The sequence below is a fragment of the Chiloscyllium plagiosum genome, chromosome 39 (genome assembly GCF_004010195.1).
Source record: "Chiloscyllium plagiosum isolate BGI_BamShark_2017 chromosome 39, ASM401019v2, whole genome shotgun sequence".
Classification (NCBI taxonomy): domain Eukaryota; kingdom Metazoa; phylum Chordata; class Chondrichthyes; order Orectolobiformes; family Hemiscylliidae; genus Chiloscyllium; species Chiloscyllium plagiosum.
In genome coordinates this window covers 19,765,224-19,788,913 of record NC_057748.1, presented here as the reverse complement: position 1 = coordinate 19,788,913, position 23,690 = coordinate 19,765,224, and the positions used below count along the sequence as shown (strand labels likewise).

At 43.8% G+C, this 23,690-nt stretch overlaps 1 protein-coding gene across 1 annotated transcript in view; it reads left to right on the top strand.

The window, feature by feature from the left end:
- srebf2 (sterol regulatory element binding transcription factor 2) overlaps positions 1-23,690 on the top strand; it is a 72,871-nt gene that overhangs the window by 37,547 nt on the left and 11,634 nt on the right. The window contains exons 10-15 of the mRNA XM_043679939.1: positions 14,270-14,531; positions 17,434-17,600; positions 19,449-19,599; positions 21,042-21,135; positions 22,534-22,643; positions 23,039-23,171. Of these exons, the coding sequence (XP_043535874.1) occupies positions 14,270-14,531; positions 17,434-17,600; positions 19,449-19,599; positions 21,042-21,135; positions 22,534-22,643; positions 23,039-23,171 (917 nt within the window). The remainder of the gene's footprint in view (positions 1-14,269; positions 14,532-17,433; positions 17,601-19,448; positions 19,600-21,041; positions 21,136-22,533; positions 22,644-23,038; positions 23,172-23,690) is intronic.

Sequence of the window (23,690 nt, the reverse complement as noted above, 5' to 3'; positions counted from 1 at the left end):
GGTGTGGGTGCAGGTTTTGCACTTTCTGCGGTGGCAGGGAAAGGTGCCAGGAGTGGGGTGTGGGCTGGTGGTGGTGGTGGGGGATATCTCTGGTGGTGGGGTCAGTTTGGAGATGGCGGAGGTTGGTAGGGTGGAAGGTGAGGACCAGGAGGTTTCTGACCTTGTGTCAGGAGGGGTGGGATTCGAGGGTGGTGGTGTGTGAAGTGGAGGAGATGCTTTGGAGGGCATTGTCAATCACGTGAGAAGGGAAGTTGTGATCGTGGAAGGAGGAGGCCATCTGAGATTTTTTGAGGTGGAATTGGTCATCCTGGGAAGAGATGCAGTGCAGGTGGAGGAATTGGGAATAAGGGATGATTTTTTATTGGAGATAGGATGGGAGGAAGTATAGTCTGGGTAGCTGTGGGAGTCAGTGGGCTTGTACTATATGTCTGTGGTTAGTCAGTTGCCAGAGATGGTGACAGAGAGATCCAGGAAGGGAAGACAGGTGTAGGTGAATTTGAGGTCGGGGTGGAAGGTGTTGATAAAGTGGATGAACTGTTCAACCTCCTTGTGGGAGCATGAGGCAGCATGATACAGTCATTGATGTAGCGGAAGAACAGATGGGGGGTGGTGCCGGTGTAACTGCGGAATATGGACTGTTCCACATATCTGACAAACAGGGAGGCATAGCCGGGTCTCATGCGGGTGCCCATGGTTACCCCTTTGGCTTGGAGGAAGTGGGAGGATTGGAAGGAGAAGTTGTTGAGGGTGAGGACCAGTTCAGCCAGGCAGATGACAGTGTCGGTGGAAGGGTACTGGTTGGGACAGCGTGAGGGGAGGAAACGAAAGGCTTGGAGACCTTCGTTGTGGCAGATTCGGTGTGTACAGGGACTGGATGTCCATGGTGAAGATGAGGCGTTGGGGGCCCGGAAAACAAATCTTGGAGGGGGTGAAGGGCATGGGTGGTGTCACGAGCATGGGTGAGGAGTTCCTGGACTAAGTGGGACAGCACGGTTTTGAGGTAGGAAGAGATGAGTTCGGTGGGACAGGTGCAGGCTGAGTCAAAGGGTCAACCGGGGCAGTCAAGTTTGTGAATCTTAGGAAGGAGGTAGAATTGGGCGGTGCACGGTTCATAGACAATGAGGTTGGAGGCTGTGTCTGGGCGATCCCCAGAGGTGATGAGGTTGTGGATGGTCTGGGAGTTGATGGTTTGGTGATGGGAGAGGAGGTCATGATCAAGGGGGTAGTAGGAGGAGGTGCCTGAGAGTTAGTGCCTAGCTTCAGCTGTGTTGGTGCGCCACACCACTGGCATCCCCCCACCCCTCCAAAAGCCTCATCTGTAGGTTTGATGGTGAGGTTGGGGTGGGAGTGGAGGGCTGCGCATTGTGAAGGCGGGAGGTTGGAGTGGGTGACTGGTGTGGGCAGGTTGAGGCGGTCGATATCATGGTGGCAGTTTAAAATGAAGAGTTCAAGGCCGGGTAACAGGCCGGCTCATGGTGTCCAGATGGATGAGGTGTTTTGGAGGTGGGAGAAGGGGACCTTGGTGGCAGGGTGAGTATCTTTGTTGAAAAAGTGGGCCCGGCGGTGGAGATGGCGGAAGAAACCTTCAAGATCACAGTGCGTGTCAAACTCATTAATCTGGGAGCATGGAGGGATAAAGGTGAGGTCTTTACTGAGGAGTAAACATTCATCCTTAGTGAGGGGGAGGTCTGGGAGAATAGTGAAGACATGGCAGGGATGGGAGCTAGGAACTGGAGTGGGGCAGAGATGCTTGCTTGAGTGGGTGTGGTTATACGATCAGTAGTGATGTCACCAACGGAAGTGATGCTCATGGCTGTGTTAATAGGGGCAGAAGTGGCATCACGGGTGGCAAGGGCAATGTTTTGGTTAGGTAATCGGTTGGTGGCAGAAGTGACATCGATGTTAGAGCCTTCCAGTGAGGGGGAAGCAGCTGCCGCATCGGCAACTGCGGGGGCGGAAGTGATGTGCAAGGTAGGTGTTGCGTCTATGCTGGTGAATCTAGCGGCGCCGGAGGATCCTGCAGCGGCAATCTTTTTGCGGAGGTGGTTGCATGGACAGGGACCTCTGAGGTGGTGTGGTCAGCAGTGGCTGCGGGCCATGTGGCAGCGTCAGGGGTGGAAGTGACGTCATCAATTGCCCTGGCATTTGGCTGCGTGGCTAATGGCTAACCACTAAGGGCAGTTCCAGAAGTCGGGGAAGGTTCTAGAAGGTTTGAGGAAACCCGTGTATGGAGGGAAGTGCATGAAAGTTTGTTTAACTTGTATTCTTTTATGTCCTATGCAGTTGAGAAATAGTTTGTTGAGTGCATGTATCCTTCTGAGGATGTATATATACAGAGGTCTGCTGCAGGTCTGGGAAAGTGTGGCTTTGAGCTAGGGCAGGACTGACTGCAGGTAGAGTAGATGGCAAAGCATGGCTGTTAGCGTGGAGTGGAGGATCCAGAAAGAGAATCGTTATTGAAGGTTTCAGATTTATAGTGTGTACTGGGTATCCTGTTCAGGTCGAAACTGGGTTGGTCTAAATGTGGTCCAGAGTCCATGTGGAATCAGACGGTTCTGTAAGTAGGTACTGAGGAAGGAGATGTGGCTGTGGTAGCGAGTCTTTGAGGGCATGGCTGAACGGCTTCAGGCAGAGGAGGGAACTTGGGGAGGGACTCACTGAGACCTTTGTCGAGAGAGGAGGACAACCTCTTCAAGGACTCCGCTGGCGAAACCTTCTCGTTCATTAACACAGAGGATGAAAGGCTTACGATAATCGGGTAGGCCCAAGGCTGGGGCCTGTGTCAGAGTAGTATGAAGTTTTTCAAATGCTCGCAGCCACTCGGATCCAATCAATAGAACGAGACTGACCCTTAAGGGTAACCTGATGCAAAATCGCATCCATACACCGATATTCAGGCATCCATTGGTAACGATAGTTCACCATATTGAGAAAAGACAGTATCTCATGTTGTGTGGAGGGTCGCAGGGCATTAAGAATAGCAGCAACATGATTAGGACCAAGGTGACTGGTACTGCTCTCCAGGATGCAGCCTAGATATTGTAATAAGGTTTGAGATAATTGTAGCTTGGCAGTAGAAATGCGGTGCCCGCAGGAGGCCAAGTGGATCAACAAGGTCACAGAGTCCCGCTGATGGTCAATGTGGGACCGCGAGGTGATGTGGAGGTCATCAGCATATTGCAACGCAGTGCTGCCACAAGACAGACAGAGCTGAGACTGATCCGTTCCCGCAGCGTACACTACTGGACTTTGTGTGTAACCCTGAGGAAGACAAATCCAGGTGAATTGTTGGCTCCCGTAGCTGAAGGCAAAGAGATCCTGGCTGTCCTCATGCCGTGGAAACGCTGAGCAGAGGTCTATGACCGTGTAACAAGCCGAATCCGGAGGTCGTGAGGAAAATATGACATTGGTATCAGGGACGACCGGTGCCATTGCGATAACAATCTGATTTATGGCACACATACCTTGAACAAACCGCCACTTATTGTTCCTGCCTGGTTTGGCGATAGGTAAAATGGGAGTATTACAGGGACTTTGAGTAGGATGCAACACCTCCTGAGTATCAATCAAAGCCGAATGCCCATTTCAGCATCAGGGGACAACCTATATTGACGGATGTAAGGGAGGACCGCACTAGGATGGACAGTAACATGGTGCGGTCGAGCAGAAAGCACCAACCCCTCATGATTTTTATGGAGTGCCCACAAGGAAGAGGAAACGGACGCTAGGAGCGATGGAGGCATATAGACATGGGGCAAGGGTGGCTGACGCCAGAGAAAAATTACTAGCCTGTGTTGCAGGGTCAGAGCATTGTATCAGCAAATTCAGGGCCTGCGCCACAGAGTGATCACGGAGGTCCAAGAACACACCCCGATCAGAACAGTGGATTGACGCACCGAGTTTACGCAGGGCTTGGCGACCCAACAGGCAAACAGCTGAATTCTTGGCAATGACAAATGACTCCTCCACCTGGAACTGACCTATCTAAGTGGGAACAAATTGGGAGAGTGATCCCATCATGGGAATTCTGGCTATACCGATGGTGGAGACAGTTTCAGTGCCTATCGAAAATTCCATAAAGGGTGGTACAGATGAAATAGTCACGCTGGAGTCAACTAAAACCTTGACATGCTTCCCCTGAACATCAGTTTCCTTCATCGCATCTTCAAGGGGAGAAGATGATAGCTGGAACAAGGCAGTCTGTACTGATAACCCCTCCTGGCATCTCTATTGTGTATTCTGGAAGAAGTCCCGTGAGTGTAAAAGGGCAGGCACATAGGGCTGAATTCCTGCAGTTGGAGGAGGAGTAGCCAAATGCAGCCGATAATCCCTAGCCCAGTGACCCTTCTGACCCCACTGATGGCGAATTTCACTATCCTTGGACTGAACCGGCCCCTGCCCCTATCTAACTGAGGTGGATAATAGGTTTGGGATCTTTTGTTATAAGATTGGTGATATTGGACAAACTAGCCCTTGGGACCCGAGACCTCTTATTGAATAGACCTTGTCGATCCATGTTAGTGAGGGAGGTAACTACAGCCTCCTAATTCTGCTGTTGCCAGGTGAGATTGATAAGCTTGAAAGCCTGTGCTATCTGGGATTCAATACAATTTAACAGTCTGTACCATCAAAGGATAGCTTCCTTCCAGAGGCACTCCCGCAGATGATTCCCACTGTCCTTAAAACGGATGATAAAATCAACAAAGGATTCCCCTTTCTTTTGAAGGCATCTAGTGACCTTGCTAAAGTCGCTATGCTGCCTGGCCCCATTTGAGATGGCCTGCATAACTCAGTTCTGGAGCTACCCGTCCCAGAGGATATTTCCCTGACCCTGCTGCTCCTCTGGGTTCCTCTATCCAATCTCCATTTTCCCTGGCTGGGACTGAAAAAGAATCCTTAACGGCTGCCCAGGAAGTGCCATATGCAACTTTTGAGCAGGAGCAGAACATCCCTGCGTAAAGGGTTATAAATTTGGCAGGATTAGACCAGCCAGTTATGGAAGGGGATTGGCTTCCTTAGTGGGTTAAGGGCCTCATTGATCATGCTCCTAACCTCAGGGGCAGACCAAGGCTTCAGGATAGCTATATCGCCGACCATCAGTTGGGTGACGGGAGGGGTGGAGCTAGAAGGTTTATTTTCATCGGAGGTGGCGGAGAGCTTCCCAGATGCCATATTCAGGTGACCCATTTTAGTCTGACTGCGAGTCTGCATCGTAGTGGGTTGGGTAGAATCAGGTGTGGCTATAGGCAGGTCAGTAGTATGGACTACATCCTGGTAATGTGGAGCTTGAAAAGGTCAGGGCTGCTGTTCATGCACAGCTACTGCCAGGAGGATGTTCTCCATAACTGTATCCTCCTGAGATTCAAGTCGGGGATATAGCCCCATCGAGCACTTGAAGGTGCCTCCTTCTGTGCACCAGTATCTGGGAAATTGATGACATTTAGCAACCTCCTAACTATTTAACAAAATAATGCATCATATAACATTTGTCCCAAGTGAGATCACCACCTCCTTCCTGAGTAATTTCTTGCCATTCCTTAATTTTACTGCAGTTAAAAGAGCCTTCATAGAGCTAATGGCTCTAGAACCATCCATAAAGATCACTACAAAAAGGAATGACATGCCTGGAATCTCGTGCTTCAAGGAGCACCGTATCCCCTGGTGATCCCGGTGGAACGATAGGGTCTCCTACGTGTTGCCATGATCCTATCACCTTAGAATGTCTTTGTTTTGTTCAGTTTTCCATCTTTAGGCCATGTTCTGGGTGCCTCATCCGCGTGCGCAGAGAGGCACTGACTGCTAGCTCAATTTCCCATTTCCGAAAGCCAGAAAGAGAAGTCACGAACCAAGAAAGAATCTTTAACGGAGAAAAGAGAAAAAACTATTACCCACACCTGCATGCACTAACTCACCAGTGTTTCTCTTCCGTCCACAAGGTCCACAAGTCATTCACGTGAGGTACAATGTGTTGCTCAGCAATGAAAGGACAATGTTCTATTTCAATTCGATAGCTACCTCTTCTTAGTCTTGCTCACTGCCCTAGTAAGTTTAGTCTTCTCCGTGATTTTGCCTCAACCTTTCAGTAGTCTTGGCTCAACTGGAGTCACTGGCCAGACACCAGACAGCCTTTACACTTACCCTCCATGAGGGGAGCAGTGGGCGCAGCCCCCTTTCAGCGAGGACTCTCCCGTGCACTATTTCCACTATTTCCTCCCTTTTGTTATTCTCTAATTCCATATTAATCGGGATCCTACCTGACTACGCCAGATTCTTTTGTGTAAATTTGGTCTGAGACCTCGAGTCATGTTTCAAGAAGCTTTATTTTTCGTGAATTCATGGAGAGGCTGCCACACAGTTCTTCATTATCCCACAGCACTCTCCAGAACTGAACAATCAACCTATACTTATACAGTGATACAAACAACTTGGCTTACATTCCACATTTACAATAATTCAAGATAAAGATAAACACTGCAGTTATCGCCTTGTTGCTCAAGGACACACAAACTAACGAGCATATGATATACTCCCTATATTTTGTCAAATTATAATTATACAACCTCAGTCTTTATCTCCAGCAGTGTTTTCCTACTAAAGCAAGAGGCTGAGAGCCAAGATAGTTTTTACCTTGGTCCAGTATCCCATCATGCAGCATTATGCCAAGTTCTTAATACTTCCACACTTGCAATGATCTTGAGTACTTATTTTAAGACTGAGGGAAATTCCAGTTTGTGATATATGAAGTTTTTTTTATATATTCCACTAGGTCTAATTAGAGCTTAAAGTTGTAGAGATCGCCATAGGCGTATGTGTTAGTTTGCATTGGTGTTGTTGAAGAGAGAGTGACATGCTGCTGAAACTTTTTGTCTGCACTAAGGGCAAATGCAAGAATGCCAAACTTAAAAATTGTCAAAATTTGACATTATTGCATTTATTCTGATGAGTGCAAGATGGAAAGCTTTGGCAACATATCATTCTATTCAACCCTCAAGCTGTGCACTATAAATTAGATTAGATTAGATTACTTAGATTAGATTACTTAGTGTGGAAACAGGCCCTTCGGCCCAACAAGTCCACACCGCCCCGCCGAAGCGCAACCCACCCATACCCCTATATTTACCCCTTACCTAACACTATGGGCAATTTAGCATGGCCAATTCACCTGACCTGCACATCTTTAGACTGTGGGAGGAAACCGGAGCACCCGGAATAAACCCACGCAGACACTGGGAGAATGTGCAAACTCCACACAGACAGTCATCTTAGGCAGGAATTGAACCCGGGTCTCTGGCGCTGTGAGGCAGCAGTGCTAACCACTGTGCCACCGTGCTGCCCACAAATGAATCATTTTCTTTTTCACCAACTAATTTAAGTAATCTAGGGAAGTTTTAGAAAGGTTTTTCTGATTTTGATACTTGTAATCGTTAACATGAGGTACAGTGTGTTGCTTAGCAATGAAAGGGCAATGTTCTTGTTGTTGTTACACATTCAAAGCAAAGTCTGGTAGATTTTGATGTATTTTTAGTCCAGATATATCTTGGATTAGTTGCTTTAAAGTTACATAAAATTTGATGGTTGGGGATTCAAGATGGCGGTGACCCAGTAAGTCTAAGTCTGCGGTGCTGTGCCTGAGACTCTGGCGAAGTGGGAGCCCACCTTCACCTCACCTTTTAAATCATTCAGGATAGCTTTTGTTCAAACACCAGTTAACAGTTTGGTGTTTCTTTCAAAATGACTACGGGCAAAAACTTCCGCAGCTCACAACAGGCGGGGTCCCCTCCCCCACCCCCTCCCGCAGCAGCAGAGACATCCGCGGCCGCTTCAGGGGACTTGCCTTCGGTGGTGAGCCTGCTCTCCGGGATCACCAAACGCCAAGAGAAGGTTGGCACTTTTATCGAGGAGACCCGGTCCAGCTGCAGAAGCATGACCAAGAGATCGAAAAACTCGAACAGCGTGTCAGAGGGGCGGAGCAATGGGCCGTGGCCTCGGAGATGTCTGCCGAGTCATTCGTGGGTCAGGCCCGGCCTCTGAAGCAGCAAATCCAGACCTTGGAGGAGCGCATCGCCGACCTCAATAATCGGGGTCGTCAGAAAAATATTCGGTTGCTGGCCCTTCCCCAACGGGAAGAGGAAGGCCAACTTGTGGATTTCTTGGAATGATAGCTCCCACAATTATTGAAGTTGGAGTCGGGGCCAGGTGCGGGTGGAGTGGGCCCACCAGGTTGCTGTACGCAAGCCCGGGTCGGACCAGTGCCCCTGCCCGGGTCGGACCAGTGCCCCTGCCCGGTTCTAATCCGACTCCAATGCTACAAAGAAAAACAAAGATCCCCAGGCCATGATGCACAAGAGTTCCAGGATAATGTTTCAGGATTTCTCTCCAGCCGTAGTCCTTAAGAGGAGGGTATTCAATGAGGCAAAGAAGCAACTGAAAGACCTAAATATTCAATACTCCATGTGTTATCTGGCAATGCTGCACATCAGCCATGGAGGACCCGTTTATAACTTTGGATCTCCGGAGAAAGTAAAATAATTCTTGGATTCTCTTAAATAGACTGCGGGACTCGAACCATATGGATAATGACTTTATTTCCCCCCCCCCTCCCCCTTGTTTATCCTTTTCCTTCTTCATCTGCTTTCCACTCATCTTTCCCTGGGGGTGGGGCTTGTCCTTTACTCTTCCTTTGGTCTCTTTTTTTATAGCTCGTGCGGCTTACTCGATTTGTGGGGGAGGGGGTTTTGTTCTGTTATGCTTTTCTTTTCTACAGCGGGGTTTTCCTCTTTCTTTATCTTAGTTGCCTAATACTTGCTGGCATTGTAATTTTGTAACTTTAGTAAAACAATACAAAATATAAACGCACCCAGGTATTGGTGTGGTGGGGGAAGGTCACTCACTTTTAACTCTGGTTTTATAAAACACTTGAATTTGTTTACTCCATTCTATAATTGCCTGGGCCGAGGACAGGGCCCTAGCTAGGAGAAATTTATGGTTGGATTATTGATAGGTAGTTATGCCCCCTGGGAGCAAGAGGGAAAGTCTCCTTTCAAATATGCTTTGTGTTTTTTTTTAACGAGTAGTTTTTAATTGTGTTGGTTTAAATGCTTTAAAGAATTTTTGTATTTGTGAATTTTCTGTGGTATTTATTCAAGGCCTTTTGGGTGGGGTTCTTCCTCCTGGGGGGTTTTGGGCTTGCCTGGACGATCGTGGCTAGCCATTCGCTTCGGTGGTGCACTTGGAATGTCAAGGGGAGCAATTCGCCAATCAAAAGGAAAAATATATTACCAAATCTTAAAAAAAGAAAGGGTTGACATATCTCTCTTACAGGAGACACATCTACTTGTCAAAGAGCACTTAAAGCTACAAAAGGGTGGATTTGGTCAGGCTTTGTTTTCATCTTTCAGCTCAAAAAGTAGGGGAGTAGCCATTCTTATTCGGAAGAATCTTCCTTTCCAAATGTTAAGCCAGATAAAAGATGAGTCTGGATGGTATATATTGATCAAAGCCCAAATACATGGAGAGGAAAATGGAATTTTGAATCTTTATTGCCCCCCGGCACACCCTTTTAAATTTGTAATGGAAGCATTCTCCAAATTGATGGCTCTCGGGATGCGGCATAAATTATAGGAGGAGATTTTAACTCTGTTATGGACCCAGAGACGGATAGGATACCTAGGAGCACTACAGGTAGATCTCTGAGATCGAGACAACTGACGGATCTGAACAAGGAGCTAGGACTAGCAGATGTGTGGAGGTGCCTTCATCCCCAGGGTAGAAACTTTACTTTCTACTCTAACCCACACAGGTGCCAGACCAGAATTGATATGTTTTTTGCCCCCTCAACCCTTTTGAATTCGATACTGTCTTGTAAAATAGGTATTATAGCTATTTCTGATGATGCCACAGTATATATTGAAGTCAAGATTAGGGATGATGAAATAGGCACCCGACATTGGCGTATGGATCCTTTCTTATTAAAGGATAGCAAATTTATAAAGTTTTTTTGCAGGAATTCAAAACCTTCTGGGAAATTAATTCTGGTATGGCCAGTAACCCGTCGATGATGTGGGAGACCACTAAGGCATATGTGCGAGGCTTGGTCATCTCATATTCTGCGACCCGGAAAAGACAAAAGGGAGAGCAACAGCACCTGCTCAAGGCTCACTTGAAGGCAGCTGAGACAGCGTATGTTGACGGGTCGTCCATTACTAAGCTACAAAGGATCACAGCCCTTAGGGCAGCCTTGAATACTGCACTTACCCAAACAGCAAAGAGCAAAGTATAATTTGCAAAACAGAGATTATTTGAATATGGCGACAAGCCTGGCAGATATCTAGTGTATCATGCCAGAAAGAAAAAGGCTCCCCAAGCCATTACGTCCATTAGAGAAAGTGCTGGTACCTTGACTTGTGATCGTAAAAAGATCAATACAGACTTTAGAAAGTTCTATTTCGAATTGTATAAGTTGCAGGATTGTGAGGGTAGAACTGGGAAGATGGAATTGTTCAAAACTTTGGCTCTTCTGGGCTTAACCTTGGAGCAGGTGTCGATCTCGAACACCCCCCTGACAACCCAGGAAGTACTGGACACGGTTAGGTAGCTTCAGAGTGGTAAAGCACCTGGGCCAGACGGATTCCAGGTTGAGTTCTATAAAGAATTTATAGGGGAACTGGCTGGGCCACTCATAAATATGTACAATTACTCACACAGTCAGGGCTGCCTCCCGCCTTCGTTGAGAGAAGGAAATATTTCTCTCATTCTTAAAAAGGGAAAGGCCCCCAGAAGATTGCTCTTCTTATAGACCCATATCCTTGCTAAATGTGGATTTCAAAATTCTTTCCAAAATGTTAGCATTACGACTGGAGAGGGTCTTACCATACATTATAAACCCCGTCTGATCCTTTTTTTATAAAGGGTCTCAGGTCAACTAATAATATTAGAAGGGTCTTAAATATGATACAAGCCTGTCAACAGGGAACAATACCAGGTTTAGTTGTCTCCCTGGACGCAGAGAAGGCATTTGATCGGGTAGAATGGCCATTTTTTTTTAAGCACTGGAAAGGTTTGGTGTCAGAGAGGTATTTACTAAATAGGTTTCAGTATTATATAATGATCCCAAAGCAGCGCTGATCACCAATGGTTTAGGTTCGGATAGCCTAGTGTTGGCAGGGGTTGTCATCAGGGATGTCCTTTTTCATCATTATTATTCACGCTAGTGATTGAACCACTAGCGGAAGCTATATGAACTGACCGTAACGTAATGGCTCCGAGGGTTGGATCGGGCAAGCACAAAATTACTCTCTATGCGGATGATGCCCTCCTCTTCTTAAGTGATCCTTAATTCAAGTGGTCAATCTATTTTGATATGTTCTCGGGTTACAAAATCAATTTTATGAAATCGGAGGCCATGCAGTTGGGAGGTCTTGCCAGTGCATCCAATTTACCGGACGGATCTTGTTTTCCCTTTAGGTGGTCACTAGAACGTTTTTTATACTTAGGTATTTTTATCACTCCAGTATTTGGTCAGCTGTATGAAGCCAGTTTCCTACGCTTAATTAAAAAATAAGGCAGGACTGGGGAGATCTCCCAATATCCTGGTTAGGCAAAGTAGCCTTAGTTAAGATGAATGTTCTACCTCGTCTTCTATATCTGATGAGAATGCTCCCCTTGATGCTGCCGAGACAGGCATTTATTAAGCTTTATGGCTGGCTCGGCTCCTTTATTTGGAATCATAGATGGCCCCCTATCAAATTAGAAAAGCTGCAGCTCCCACAAGCAAGGGGTGGGTTGGACTTTACAGATTTCAGGAGGTACCAATTGAGCTTATTTTCCTGTGTAGCTGATTGGGTCTCTTGTGACCCATAATCAGTCTGGTTAGATATTGAGACCTCCCAAGAAAAGGAGAGCTATTACAGATTATTGTAAAAACCATATTGTACTAAATACAATTAGAGCCTGGAGGATAATGCGACAAGATGAGGGTAACCTGCAAAAAACCTCCCCTTATACCCCTACAGTGGGAGCATCGCGATTCCAGCCAGGACTGACAGATGCTACATTTAAAACTTGGAAGTCCAGAGGTATCTCCTGCTTGGGGGATCTGTTCAATGGGCAGGTTATGATACCCTTTGAGCAGTTGTACTAGACGTTTGGACTGCCTAACAGGGACCTCTTTCGGTATTTCCAAATACACGACTTTATACAAAAGAAGACCACACTGATAGTTAATCCCTACAAATCTGATAGGGAAAGGCGAGTGCTATGGTCAGTACTCTTTACCACTCATTACACAATAAAGCATCGCAGGACATGGAACAATTATATAAAACCTGGAATCAAGAATTAGGATTGGCAATCTCTTTAGAAATGTGGGAGGACATCTGGGAAAATGCCAGAAAGATCTTTATTTGTTATAGAACTCAGGCTATTCAATTAAAGATACTCCACAGGGCTCATATGGCACCTGAACGACTGGCAAAATTCGAGGCAGGAGCCTCCCCAATGTGTCCTAAATGTGAAACAGAAGTTGGCACACTCACGCATTGTCTATGGACATGCCATAAGGTCTGCAGGCGTTGAGATAGAGTGGCGAATGCCTTGAAAGAGATCTTGGGTACGGAGATTAGACTGGATCCAGTGTCCCTGCTTTTGGGCTCTTTAGATTTTCCCTCCTTGGATGTGTATGGGAGGAAATTATTTACCATTCTCTCCTTTTGTGCAAGGAAAAATATTTTAGTGAATTGGGTAGCGGAAGGCCCCCCAGGACTTTCGAACTGGTTCAGCATAGTCATGGTATATATCCCCCTTGACTTCATCACAAATATGGTGCACCAAAAACCGGAATTATTTTAGAAAACATGGTAGCCCTTTTTGAACTGTATCGACACAGATATTTCAGCCATACCGCCCAGGGCTTTTGTCTAGCTGTGGCAGTGGTTCTGGCTGGCTTGGGGGGCCCCCAAGAGGAGGAATCCCATACAAATATGGGTTTTATTATGACTTGATGCAAGTGTGTTTTGAGCATGTATCTAGTTATTTAATTATTTTGTTTATTGCTAGTAATGTATTTTATCCTATTTTATGTTTTGTTTGTAGGATAGATCAGTAGTTAGTTGGGTTTTTTCCCTTTTTTTATTTTTATTTATTTTATTTTATATTGGTGCTTATATTTGTTTGTATTACTTTTGTAATTTTGTAAAAAAAACTTTAAAAATTTTCTTTTTTCAATAAAATTACCTATATAAAAAAAATTTGATGGTTAATCAAGATCATTGAAATCTGGGCAATAGGATAGCTTTGTTCCAGTTTGACTGTAGATCACCATTAATAGGATTACGATGCCACCCACCATTCGAACTGCAAGTGGACAAATTATTTTGAACCACAAATCCAGTTGCTGCCCTTGACTGCAAAATTGCCTCCTTGACCAGCTCACCCCACAGCCACTTAATGGCCCTTTATTTGGCTTGAGATGCCACTTGTCTATTTTCCCCCACTTTCCAAGAAGTCCTGCCTACCAATAGCCAGCAGCTGTCTGATCCTTGGTGTTACTGCTAGGATTGTTGTCTTTTAGAGGGGAAATGTGTTGCTGTGAAGCTGGATTTCAAGTAAAGTTTATGGTTTCCCCAGGATCAAGCCGACAGACCTAGTAAGTGGGTTGAGTTTAGCAAAGCCAGGTCGTTCCTGCATGATAGGAAATTTTTTAAGTGTGACTTGACAAATGATGATAAGTGACATCAAATATTCTGTCCTCTATACTTTTTATACAATAAGCAAGTAAGAGACTGGTAGGTATGGTGGTTTCAGAACTGTTCTTTCAGTTCTGCAGTCAGAGTTTCAAATACAGTCCAAGTCATTTGAAATGAAAGTTTCCTATACCAGTTAGGTCCTGCAAGAAATTAAACTTGAGACTCAAATCAATGCCTTGTCAGCATCAGCTCATAACTTTAAGCTGTCCCTAACTTGACAATCCCACTGGTTTGCTTAAGCTGAAAATGCAAAGGGGATGAAGACGCACCTTTTGGCGTGTGGAGTTTTCGTCCGTTACTAACCATAATGAACTAAAATTAAACTTGATGTCAGAGTCGTTACTAAAGCAATCAGCTGTTTGTGGGAGAAAGGAACTTTGCATATATTCAAATTATGCACCATTATGATATATTTTAAAGATTGTTCTTGAGCATCTTTCAAAAGAGTATCCATGAAGACCAGAATGGATGAACCACATTATATGACATGTCCGAGTTGGTAATTGGAAATGTGATTTTTGTTACAGGGTGCCTTCACAGCAGCTGCAGGAAACTTACAGACTTGTTTGTTAGCGCTGGGACGGGCACTACCTGCATCACGGTTGGATTTGGCTTGTAGCCTTTGCTGGAATATCATTCGGCACAGTGTTCAGAAAGTGGTGTTTACACGTTGGCTCTTGAAGTGGACCAGGGGGTTCCGGCAGGAAGTGCAGCTCCAAGAAGAGGCCAAAATGAGTGCACATGATGCTGCCTTAGTTTATCATAAATTGCATCAGTTGCAATTAACAGGTACTTTGATGCATTTCACCATGCAGTCTTACAACAGAAAAAAGTAATTTGGTCCATCAAACTTGTTTGTTCTGTGAAAGCGCTATCCAATTCTTTCATTGCCTCTACTTTTTCCCTAGTCATTAACCTTTAGTTAATCATCTAATTTGATTTTGAAAATTACAATTAAATCTGCTTCTACTATCTTTTCAGGCCATACATTATAAATCACAGTAACTGGCTGTGTTGATATCTATAGAAAATTCTGTTGATCTGTCCTATGAATTTTGGCAATTGCCATGCATCTTGTAAGAGGTATTATCTGGCTGAATCCTTGGTTCTCATAAAAATATTAACTTTTACACAGCTGGAAAGAAGTGTTGACTTTGCTTGATTGACAATGGGCTGAGCAGTGGCAGATGGAGTTTAATTTAGATAAATGCAAGGTGCTGCATTTTGGGAAAGCAAATCTTAGCTGGGCGTGTACACTTAATGGTAAGGTCCTCAGGAGTGTTGCTAAACAAAGAGGCCTTGGAGTGCAAGTTCATAGCTCCTTGAAAGTAGATTCACAGGTAGATAGGATAGTGAAGAAGGCGTTTGGTATGCTTTCCTTTATTGGTCAGAACATTGAGTACAGGAGTTGGGAGGTCATGTTGTAACTGTACAGGACATTGATTAGGCCACTGTTGGCATATTGCGTGCAATTCTGGTCGTCTTCTTATCAGAAGGATGTTGTGAAATTTGAAAGGCTCAGAAAAGATTTACATAGATGTTGCCAGGGTTGGGGGATTTTTCTATAGGGAGAGGTTGAATAGGCTAGGGCTGTTTTCCCTGCAGCGTCGGAGGCTGGAGGGTGACCTTATAGAGGTTTATAAAATCATGAGGGATGTGGATAGGGCAAATAGACCAGGTCTTTTCCCTGGGTTGGGGGAGTCCAGAACTAGAGGGCATAGGTTTAGGTTGAGAGGGGAAAGATATAAAAGGGAATTAAGGGGCAACATTTTCATGTAGAGGGTGGTGTATGTATGGAATGAGCTGCCAGTGGAAGTGGTGGAGGCTGGTACAACTGCAGCATTTAAAAGGCCATCTGGATGGATATATGAATAGGAAGGATTTGGAGGGATATGGGCCAAGTGCTGGCAGGTGGGACTAGATTGGGTTGGGATATCTGATCGGCATGGACGGGTTGGACTGAAGGGTCTGTTTCCATGCTGTACCTCTCTATGACTCTATAATTGTGACTGTGCATCTCTCAGAGCAATGCAACCTATCATCTGGGTGCCCTTGTGTATGAATTGCAAATGATTAGTACGCAAGTACAACAAGTAATTAGGAAAACTAATAGAATGTTGTTATTTGTCAGAAAAGGTATTGAATACATAAAGTAGGAAGGTTATGTTTCAATTATACAGGGCACTGGTGCAATTGCAGCTGGAGTACTGTGAACAATATTGATCATTTTAATGCATTGGAGGCAATTCATAGAGGTTTACTAAAGTAATACTTGGAATGGGTAGGTTGTCCTGTGAGGAAAGATTGGATATGAAATCCTCAAGGGTGTACTCGGTAGATATTGAGGATCCAGAGGGAACATGGTTTTTAAAAAAAAGCAGGGGTTGCCCATTTAAAACACAGATTAGTTGAACTTTTACCACTGAGGTTCAAGAGTGTTTGGATCTCTTCTGGAAAAAAGTGGTGGAGCAGAGTCTTTGAATAGTTTTAAAGTAGAGGTATAGATTCTTGTTAAGAAAGGGGTTGGAAGATTACCCGGGATAGGCAGGAATATGGATTTGAGGTTGCGGTTGCAGTTACAGCTGCGTGATCTTGTTGCATTCTGAAAACGACTTAAGGAACTGAATGCCTTTTGCTTTTTCCTCCTCCTGATTTGTATGCTTCTATGATTCCATCTCCTGATCTGAGATGGTTAGTATGTTTAAAAGGAGTGGAATGCGGTCAATATTTGTGAAGAGTGACAGTGTTATGGGTGTGAGATGGCACAAAGCTGAGTGTGAACGTTGTTGCTTGGATGGGATGGTGAGGAGGTGTTTTGAGAGAATGAGTGAAGCTGTAAGGTGTACTGTTCTGAGGATTGTTATGCATCAGAATGCTGGGGAAGTCAGTACGAAACTTCACAGCTGGAAGTGTTTTACCACCCTCTTTTTCCTGTTCTCCCAAGGTCGTTAAACCACTAGGGACATTGTATCGAGACTGAAAAGTTCCCACATCTATTGCAATGGCCCTTCCATCCATTCCTGCTTATTTGGAGAGGTTTACCTCTTCCTGTTTCATGAATAAGCATTACCTTAATCAATCTGCACAGTTCTCACAGCAGAATCTCCTGAGTAAGAATCGGAGACCTGAAGAACTGCTGCCTTAGGTCTCCTTTCCCTACCTCTGCTTGCTGAAGCCATAGAGCCACTGTCTTGTGGGCCATTAGAAACCCTACTATGGGCGTGAGGGGATGTAGTGTGACCATTGAATTGGAAAGGAGGCAATGAGTGCGGACCTTGGGTGATGATTTTTTACCTTTCCTTTTAAAAGAATCTGGCCTAAGGCTCACGATTCTTCTGAGGAGAAGCTGACTCTGCAAAAAATTTGGAGATACGATCCACTAATAGAGCTGACCAGGTCAGCAATTTCCACAGCAAGGAAAATCAGGGACACCAGGAATGAGAGTGGGAATTCTGAAATCAGGTCCCATCCACCCCTGTTTTTAAAAAACTCTGGCATTTTTAAAACTCTGAAAATCCAGCCCAATAAATTTGTTCTTTCACTTGTCCTTCACATGGACGCATTTGGTCAATTAATGTTTTTGGATAAAATTGTATTTCTTTTGTTCTGAAATTCCAAGTGAAGCTGAAGGATGGCATACTTAGTGCTACTGAGATGGAAATAATTTATCTTTTTCCTGTTTTTAATGTAGATAAGTTGGTGCAGAGTCCAGTGCGTGCCATAAGCCTGGCTCTGTCTGCGGTTAACCTGGCAGAATGTGCTGAGGAGAAAATCCCCCAGACACTCATGGCAGAAATCTATGTTACAGCTGCCATTTGCTTTAAAACCAACTTTGGAGGCAGACTGACTTTTTTATCGGTGAGTAGGTGCTCAGTGAGGTTACCATAGACAGGACTTGCAACTACTATTCACGTAATTCTGATGTTTAGCTTCAGGGCAGGGTATCAGTAGGAATCCAGGTGGAGTAGACTCATACAGTACAGAAACAGACCCTTTGGTCCAACCTAGCCACACTGACCAGGCATCCCAATCTGATCCAGTCCCATTTGCCAGCATTTAGTCCATATGTCTCTAGACCTTTCCTATTAATGTACCATTCCAGTTGCCTTTTGAATGTTGTAATTGTACCCACCTCTACCACTTCCCCTGGCACCTTGTTCCATATACACACCACCCCCTGCATAAAGCAGTTATCCCTCAGGTCTGTTTCTAACCTATGCCCTCTAGTTTTGGGCTATGCATGCACACACGCAGGCACCCGCAAACAGATGCATATATCCCAGGCACAAGACTTTATCCTTATCTATGCCCCCAGTGATGTATTAAACCTGTGTACAATCACCCCTCAGCCCCCGATACTCCAGGGAGAAAAGCTCCAGCCTATTCAGCCTGTCCTTATAATTCAAATAACACCCACATCCCACCCTAAAGTTGTGGCAATATCCTTGTAAATCCTTTCAGCATCCCCTCAAGTATAACAAGATGCTTGCTATAGAAGGGCGACCAGAATTGTACACTATTTTAAAAGTTGCCTCACCAATGTCCTGTAGAGCTGTAACATGACATCCGCCTGACCTATTAAAGCAGGTGTACCAAACACCACCACCACTATCCTGTCTATCTGCGACTCCACCCTAAGCTCCTTGTTCAGCAGTACTCCCCAGGGCCCTACCATTAACTATATAAGTCCTGCCCTGATTTGCCTTACCAAAATGCAACACCTCACATTTATTTAAATTAAATTCCATCTGACACTCCTTAACCCATAGCCCATCTGATCAAAGTTCCATTATACTCTGAGGTAATCTATGCCAACCACTACACCACTTATTTTGGTGTTAGCTGTCAACTTACTAACCATATTTTTTTTCACATCCAAATCATTTATATAAATGATGAAAAGTAGTGGATCCAGCACTGATTCATGTGGCACATCACTGGTCACAGCATGCCAGCAGAGTTTTTAGTTGCTAATACATTTGCAGAGTTCTCATCTGTGGCTAGTACATTTAGAAAACTGAAGGAGGCCAACCAGATACACAAGTCTTGCTCTTCTATTGGATAATGCACATTGTGGTAGTGTTACTGCAGAAAAAAGCAGTGTTTCAAATTCACTTCCTGGCAAATATTGACTCGACCTGTGTTAGCCAGGGCACCTGATATTTTGCAATCCTTCCTTCCTTTCTCAAACCCACCTTCACTCAAGCTCGGGTACAATGGGTAAAAGTTCTTAAGTATTCTATTCCTGATTGTCCATCTCTGCACATTGCAGCATTTATGCAGGCACCATTGCATTTAGTTTTGATGTTCTGGAGAATCACATGCCTTGCTAACACTGAATCTTGCTTAGACATGCTGAACCATATGCATCTTTAGGATAGGCAATGATAATATGGGAATCGATATGTTGTACCTTAAGCTTTCAAACTGTGGGCATGATTCTTCTCTCTGCTTGAATGCTGAGGAGAGTATAAAGAAATATAGGAATCTTGAGCACCTTTGCCTGATCTGTATTTCCTTCCCCATCTCCTGCAACTGCCTCTGGCTGCTGGTTCTCCACCTGTCACCTGCAAATGGCAGGAAGAGCCTGGGTTCCAAGGAAATTTTTCTCATCTGCCTATTGTCTGCTTGGAAGGTGCCTGTCAGGCCCCAGGAAGTAATATTGAAGTAATGATTGTAATCTGTTTATTTCCTTTATCTTTCCAGCGCTATTTCCTGCGACGAGCCCAGCGAGTCTCTGAGCCTGGCACCCGGCACTGGCTTTTCCATCCCTTGGGACGCCAGTTCTTTGTGGAATGTGATTGGTCACTTAAATCTACGCCTAGAGAAAGTCTCTTCAGCTCTCTCCGAAATCCAAGTAAGTAATGCTGAATAAGATGTCAGTACAGTACTGACTACGGTAAACTGACCACTTTGCAGTCAAGCAATCTGTCCTCCCTTTGTTTTATTGTTTTCTGCCCACATCCGTGTGTTTAGCTTCAAGATAATTGCCTTCTCCTCAAACAGCCTATCTTCAGATTTGGGCTTCTTTTGTAATATAATATTTATTACATATAAAGATTATTTGCTACAATACATGGTCAACAGATGTACCAGGCTTTAATCTTACTGCTACATTGCTTAAAGACCATTGCATATACTACCGAATTGTAGTTGGCCACTCCAACTACACATGTTCACCTAACCTTCTCTTTCAATCTGCTGGAATGTATAAAACACTGGTTAGGCCACAATTAGAATATGTATTTAAGAATAATATATTTGCAGTAGAGAGAGTACAGAGGAGATTTGCTGGGATGCTGTCTAAGTTGGAGGGTCTGAGCTAAAGGGAAAGATTGGATAGGATGAGCTTGGAACAAAGAAAGTTAGGGAATCTAATAGCGCTATAAAATATTGAGGATCACAGATGTGCTGAATATGAAAGCACTTATTTCATATGTAGAGGGATCAATAGCCAGGGGCCATAGATTTAAAATAAGAGATAATTCACCTCTTGGTCTTCTAAGAATTCTTTTCATTAAGGTGATGGAAGTCAGAAACTCACTGCTTAAAAGGGTGGTTGAGTGAAAAATACTCATCGTTTAAGCAGTATTTACAAAGACACTTGTGTTGTCATAGCTTCCAGAGCTATGGTTAAGAGCTGGAAATTGGGATTAGTGCAGTCAGATTTTTGACCAATATGGATACAGCGGGCCAAATAGCTGCCTCCTGTGCTGTAAATCTTTGAGTCTGAGAGGACGTTTTGGCAAAACCTGGAACTTGAACAGTTCTTGTGGTAAATAACAGTGTAAATGGAACATAGCATATGTAAAGATAGGGTGAAATTAGACAATGAGAAACTGATAACTACTGAGAAAACTAGAAATCATGCCATTGATCATCTTTCTGAGTCTCCTGTTGTTCCAGGAGGTGATTCTTATCAAAAACATTTGACAAATTAGATCATCTGTTTTAACACGTTCTCCCCGTGTCTGCGTGGGTTTCCTCCGGGTGCTCCGGTTTCCTCCCACAGTCCAAAGATGTGCAGGTCAGGTGAATTGGCCATGCTAAATTGCCCGTAGTGTTAGGTAAGGGGTAAATGTATGGGTGGGTTGCACTTCGGCGGGGCGGTGTGGACTTGTTGGGCCGAAGAGCCTGTTTCCACACTGTAAGTAATCTAATCTAATCTAATCTAATCTAATTACAATACTGTCATTCCATTTAAACTAGTACATAATCTATATCAGTAGTCTGTAACCATCCTATACCTGGAGATGACCACTTCTAATACAGTATGGCTTATTTATTTTTCTCTTGCAGTTGATCCAGTAGCCCAGGTGAACCAGGCATTTTGTGAAAAACTCCTTGAAAGAGCTGTATGCTCTCTGCTTAAGCCAGAGACTGAGGAAGCTGGGTATGTTCAAAAGCACCAGTGGTCTAATGTGCATGTTTCAAGTGGGCTGAGCTTGGAAGTAGTAGCTGATTGAGAGTTTGGTGTGTAGCGGCAAAGTTAGGACACCATTCCCAACATTTCTAGTGGTATAAGTCATTCTGCTATAATGTACGTTTCGTCAGTGTGAATTGGCTATAAAGCGATTGATGAATTGTGTACTTTGTTTGGATAGTGTGAACTTTCTACTGAACAGGCTAATTTTCTATTAGCGATCTTCTACAGCACGCTTTTTTATAGCGGTTTTCTATAGCGCGAGGTTGCAGAGGAACACAACTGTCACATTAAAGTGGAACAACCTATAACTGGTTTTATGAAAAATTTCCTGATTACCTTTTAAACCTATTCCCATCTAGGAGGGAGGATGATTTTGTAACTAATTACAGTTTGGCCAAGGAATGTGGCACAAGTACAATACATTTATTAAGATGCCCTGCATTTTTCAGCTTCTGTGTAGGAATTAACAAAGTCAGACTGTTGCTTAAAGTTATGATCCATTGTTCAGATCTGACTTAATTCCATCATTAGTATAAGGTGTTTAGCAGGGAACTGTGATGCTGTACTTTATCTTTCCACACTAAGTTCATTTGGCAGAAATTGAATACAGCATAATGTGGGGAGGTGTGAATAGAATATGAATATGAGTAGAAAAACTGATTTTTTTTTAAAAGCTTGTAGAGATACTTAAGTGTGCTTATACAGGCAACACAGTTAGTATATAGGTACAGCAATGAGGATGGCAAATGACACAATGGCTTTTATTACAAGGCTTTAGAGTAAACAAATAAAAAAACCTTGTTACAATTGTGCAGAACTTTGGGACTGCATTTGTAGTGCTCTGTGTATTTTGGTCTTCACATTTTAGAAAGGATATATCTGCATTGGAGGCAGTGTCATCAAGTGGTGTCTGTGATGAGAGGCTGAGTAAATGGGGCCTATATTCTCAAGAATTTAGAAAAATTAGAGATGATCTCATTGAAACATCCAAGATTTTGAAGGTGCTTCAAATAAAATCAAAATATTGAGGATGCTGGAGATCTGAAATAAAAACAAAGTACTGAAGAAACTAAACAGGTTTGTCAGCATCTATGGAAAGAGAAAACTGAGTTAATGTTTTGAGTCTGATGTGACTTTTCTTTGGAACTGGTTTTCTCCTCCTCCTCATTTTGTTTTCGATAAAACGCTATACACCTGAAGAAATATTGCCTGACCTGTAAGCGTTTGCAATGTTTTCTGATTTTGTTTTTCTGTATAAATCTAATTTTTGTAAGTAAAAATATCCTTAATCATCCTGCCAGCACACATAATTCAGTTTCATTTCCATAATTCTAGTATATTAAGGATGGTGTATTGTCTTTGCAGGGAGTTCTCTAATGCCTTTGAGTACTTGCAGTTACTTAACACTTGTGCTGACACAAGAAGGAATTTAACACAGGCATTTGCCATTGATGCCAGTCTGAGAACGACCACAGGTGAGGATGTAAGCTGGAACAATTAGATTTTGAGGTATTTTAGCTTAACCATTGTAAATGAGCTGAAGTATTTTTTTAAAAGTAAGACAAACAGTAAATGACAAAGTATTATTCTTGCCAACAAGTTTACAGCCCTTTTGCAGATTATGTACATTTTTCATGAACAAAGACCTGAGCAATTAAGACACCCCGTTTTGTGTTTGAACAACTGAAACGGCTAAAGTAAAACCAGACTACACGGAAGCCATTTGAAGTACTTGGCAGGTGTTCTTTACCCTTTTAAGTAGAAAGAATGCTTTGTATGAAAATCTAAACATGGTTTATGTTTACATGAGCATCTTCATTAGAATAAGTAATTGCTGTGCCAGTAAATTGATCCTCCATCCTGTTGTCAGGTCCAGATCCTGTCAGTAAGTGGTGGACAGCTATTGTTATGTTTGCTATACACTGGCTTCAGGGTGACGATTTGAAAGCTAAAGGATTGTCTACTGAAGTGGAACGAATCCCCAAGTCTCTGCAGATGTCTGAGTAAGTCAGTGCTTCTCCATGAATGGCATTCGGCTGAAGGATAATGCCTTTATGTGGTGATAGGTGTTTTGGAGATCTGAAATAATTCTCTTGCATAAAAACTAATATTGCATTTGAAAGTAAAGTCCTACACCAAAATAGTTATCACTTACCTAAATATGAAGAGGCCATTCAGCCACTTGAACCGTTTTTTGCCGTAAGGCTGATCTGAATCTTAACGCCTGTAGCGACCTTGATTCTCTAGCTCTTCCTATCTTTGTTAATAAAAACCTATCAATATCAGTTTTGAAATTTCCAATGGCTCTCAGCTTCAACAGTTACAAAGTGAGACACTTCCAGATTTCCATTATCCTTTGCAGGAAGAATCGCTTCCTGACATTACCGCTGATTGGCGCAGTTCTAAGTTTGAGGCTTTTCCCCCCTTGTTCTGAACTCTCCTGCTGAAGAAGTAGTTTTTGTTGACTCTTTCAACTCCTTTAGTCTGAAACACCTCAACTAAATTATCCTTTAATCTTCTGT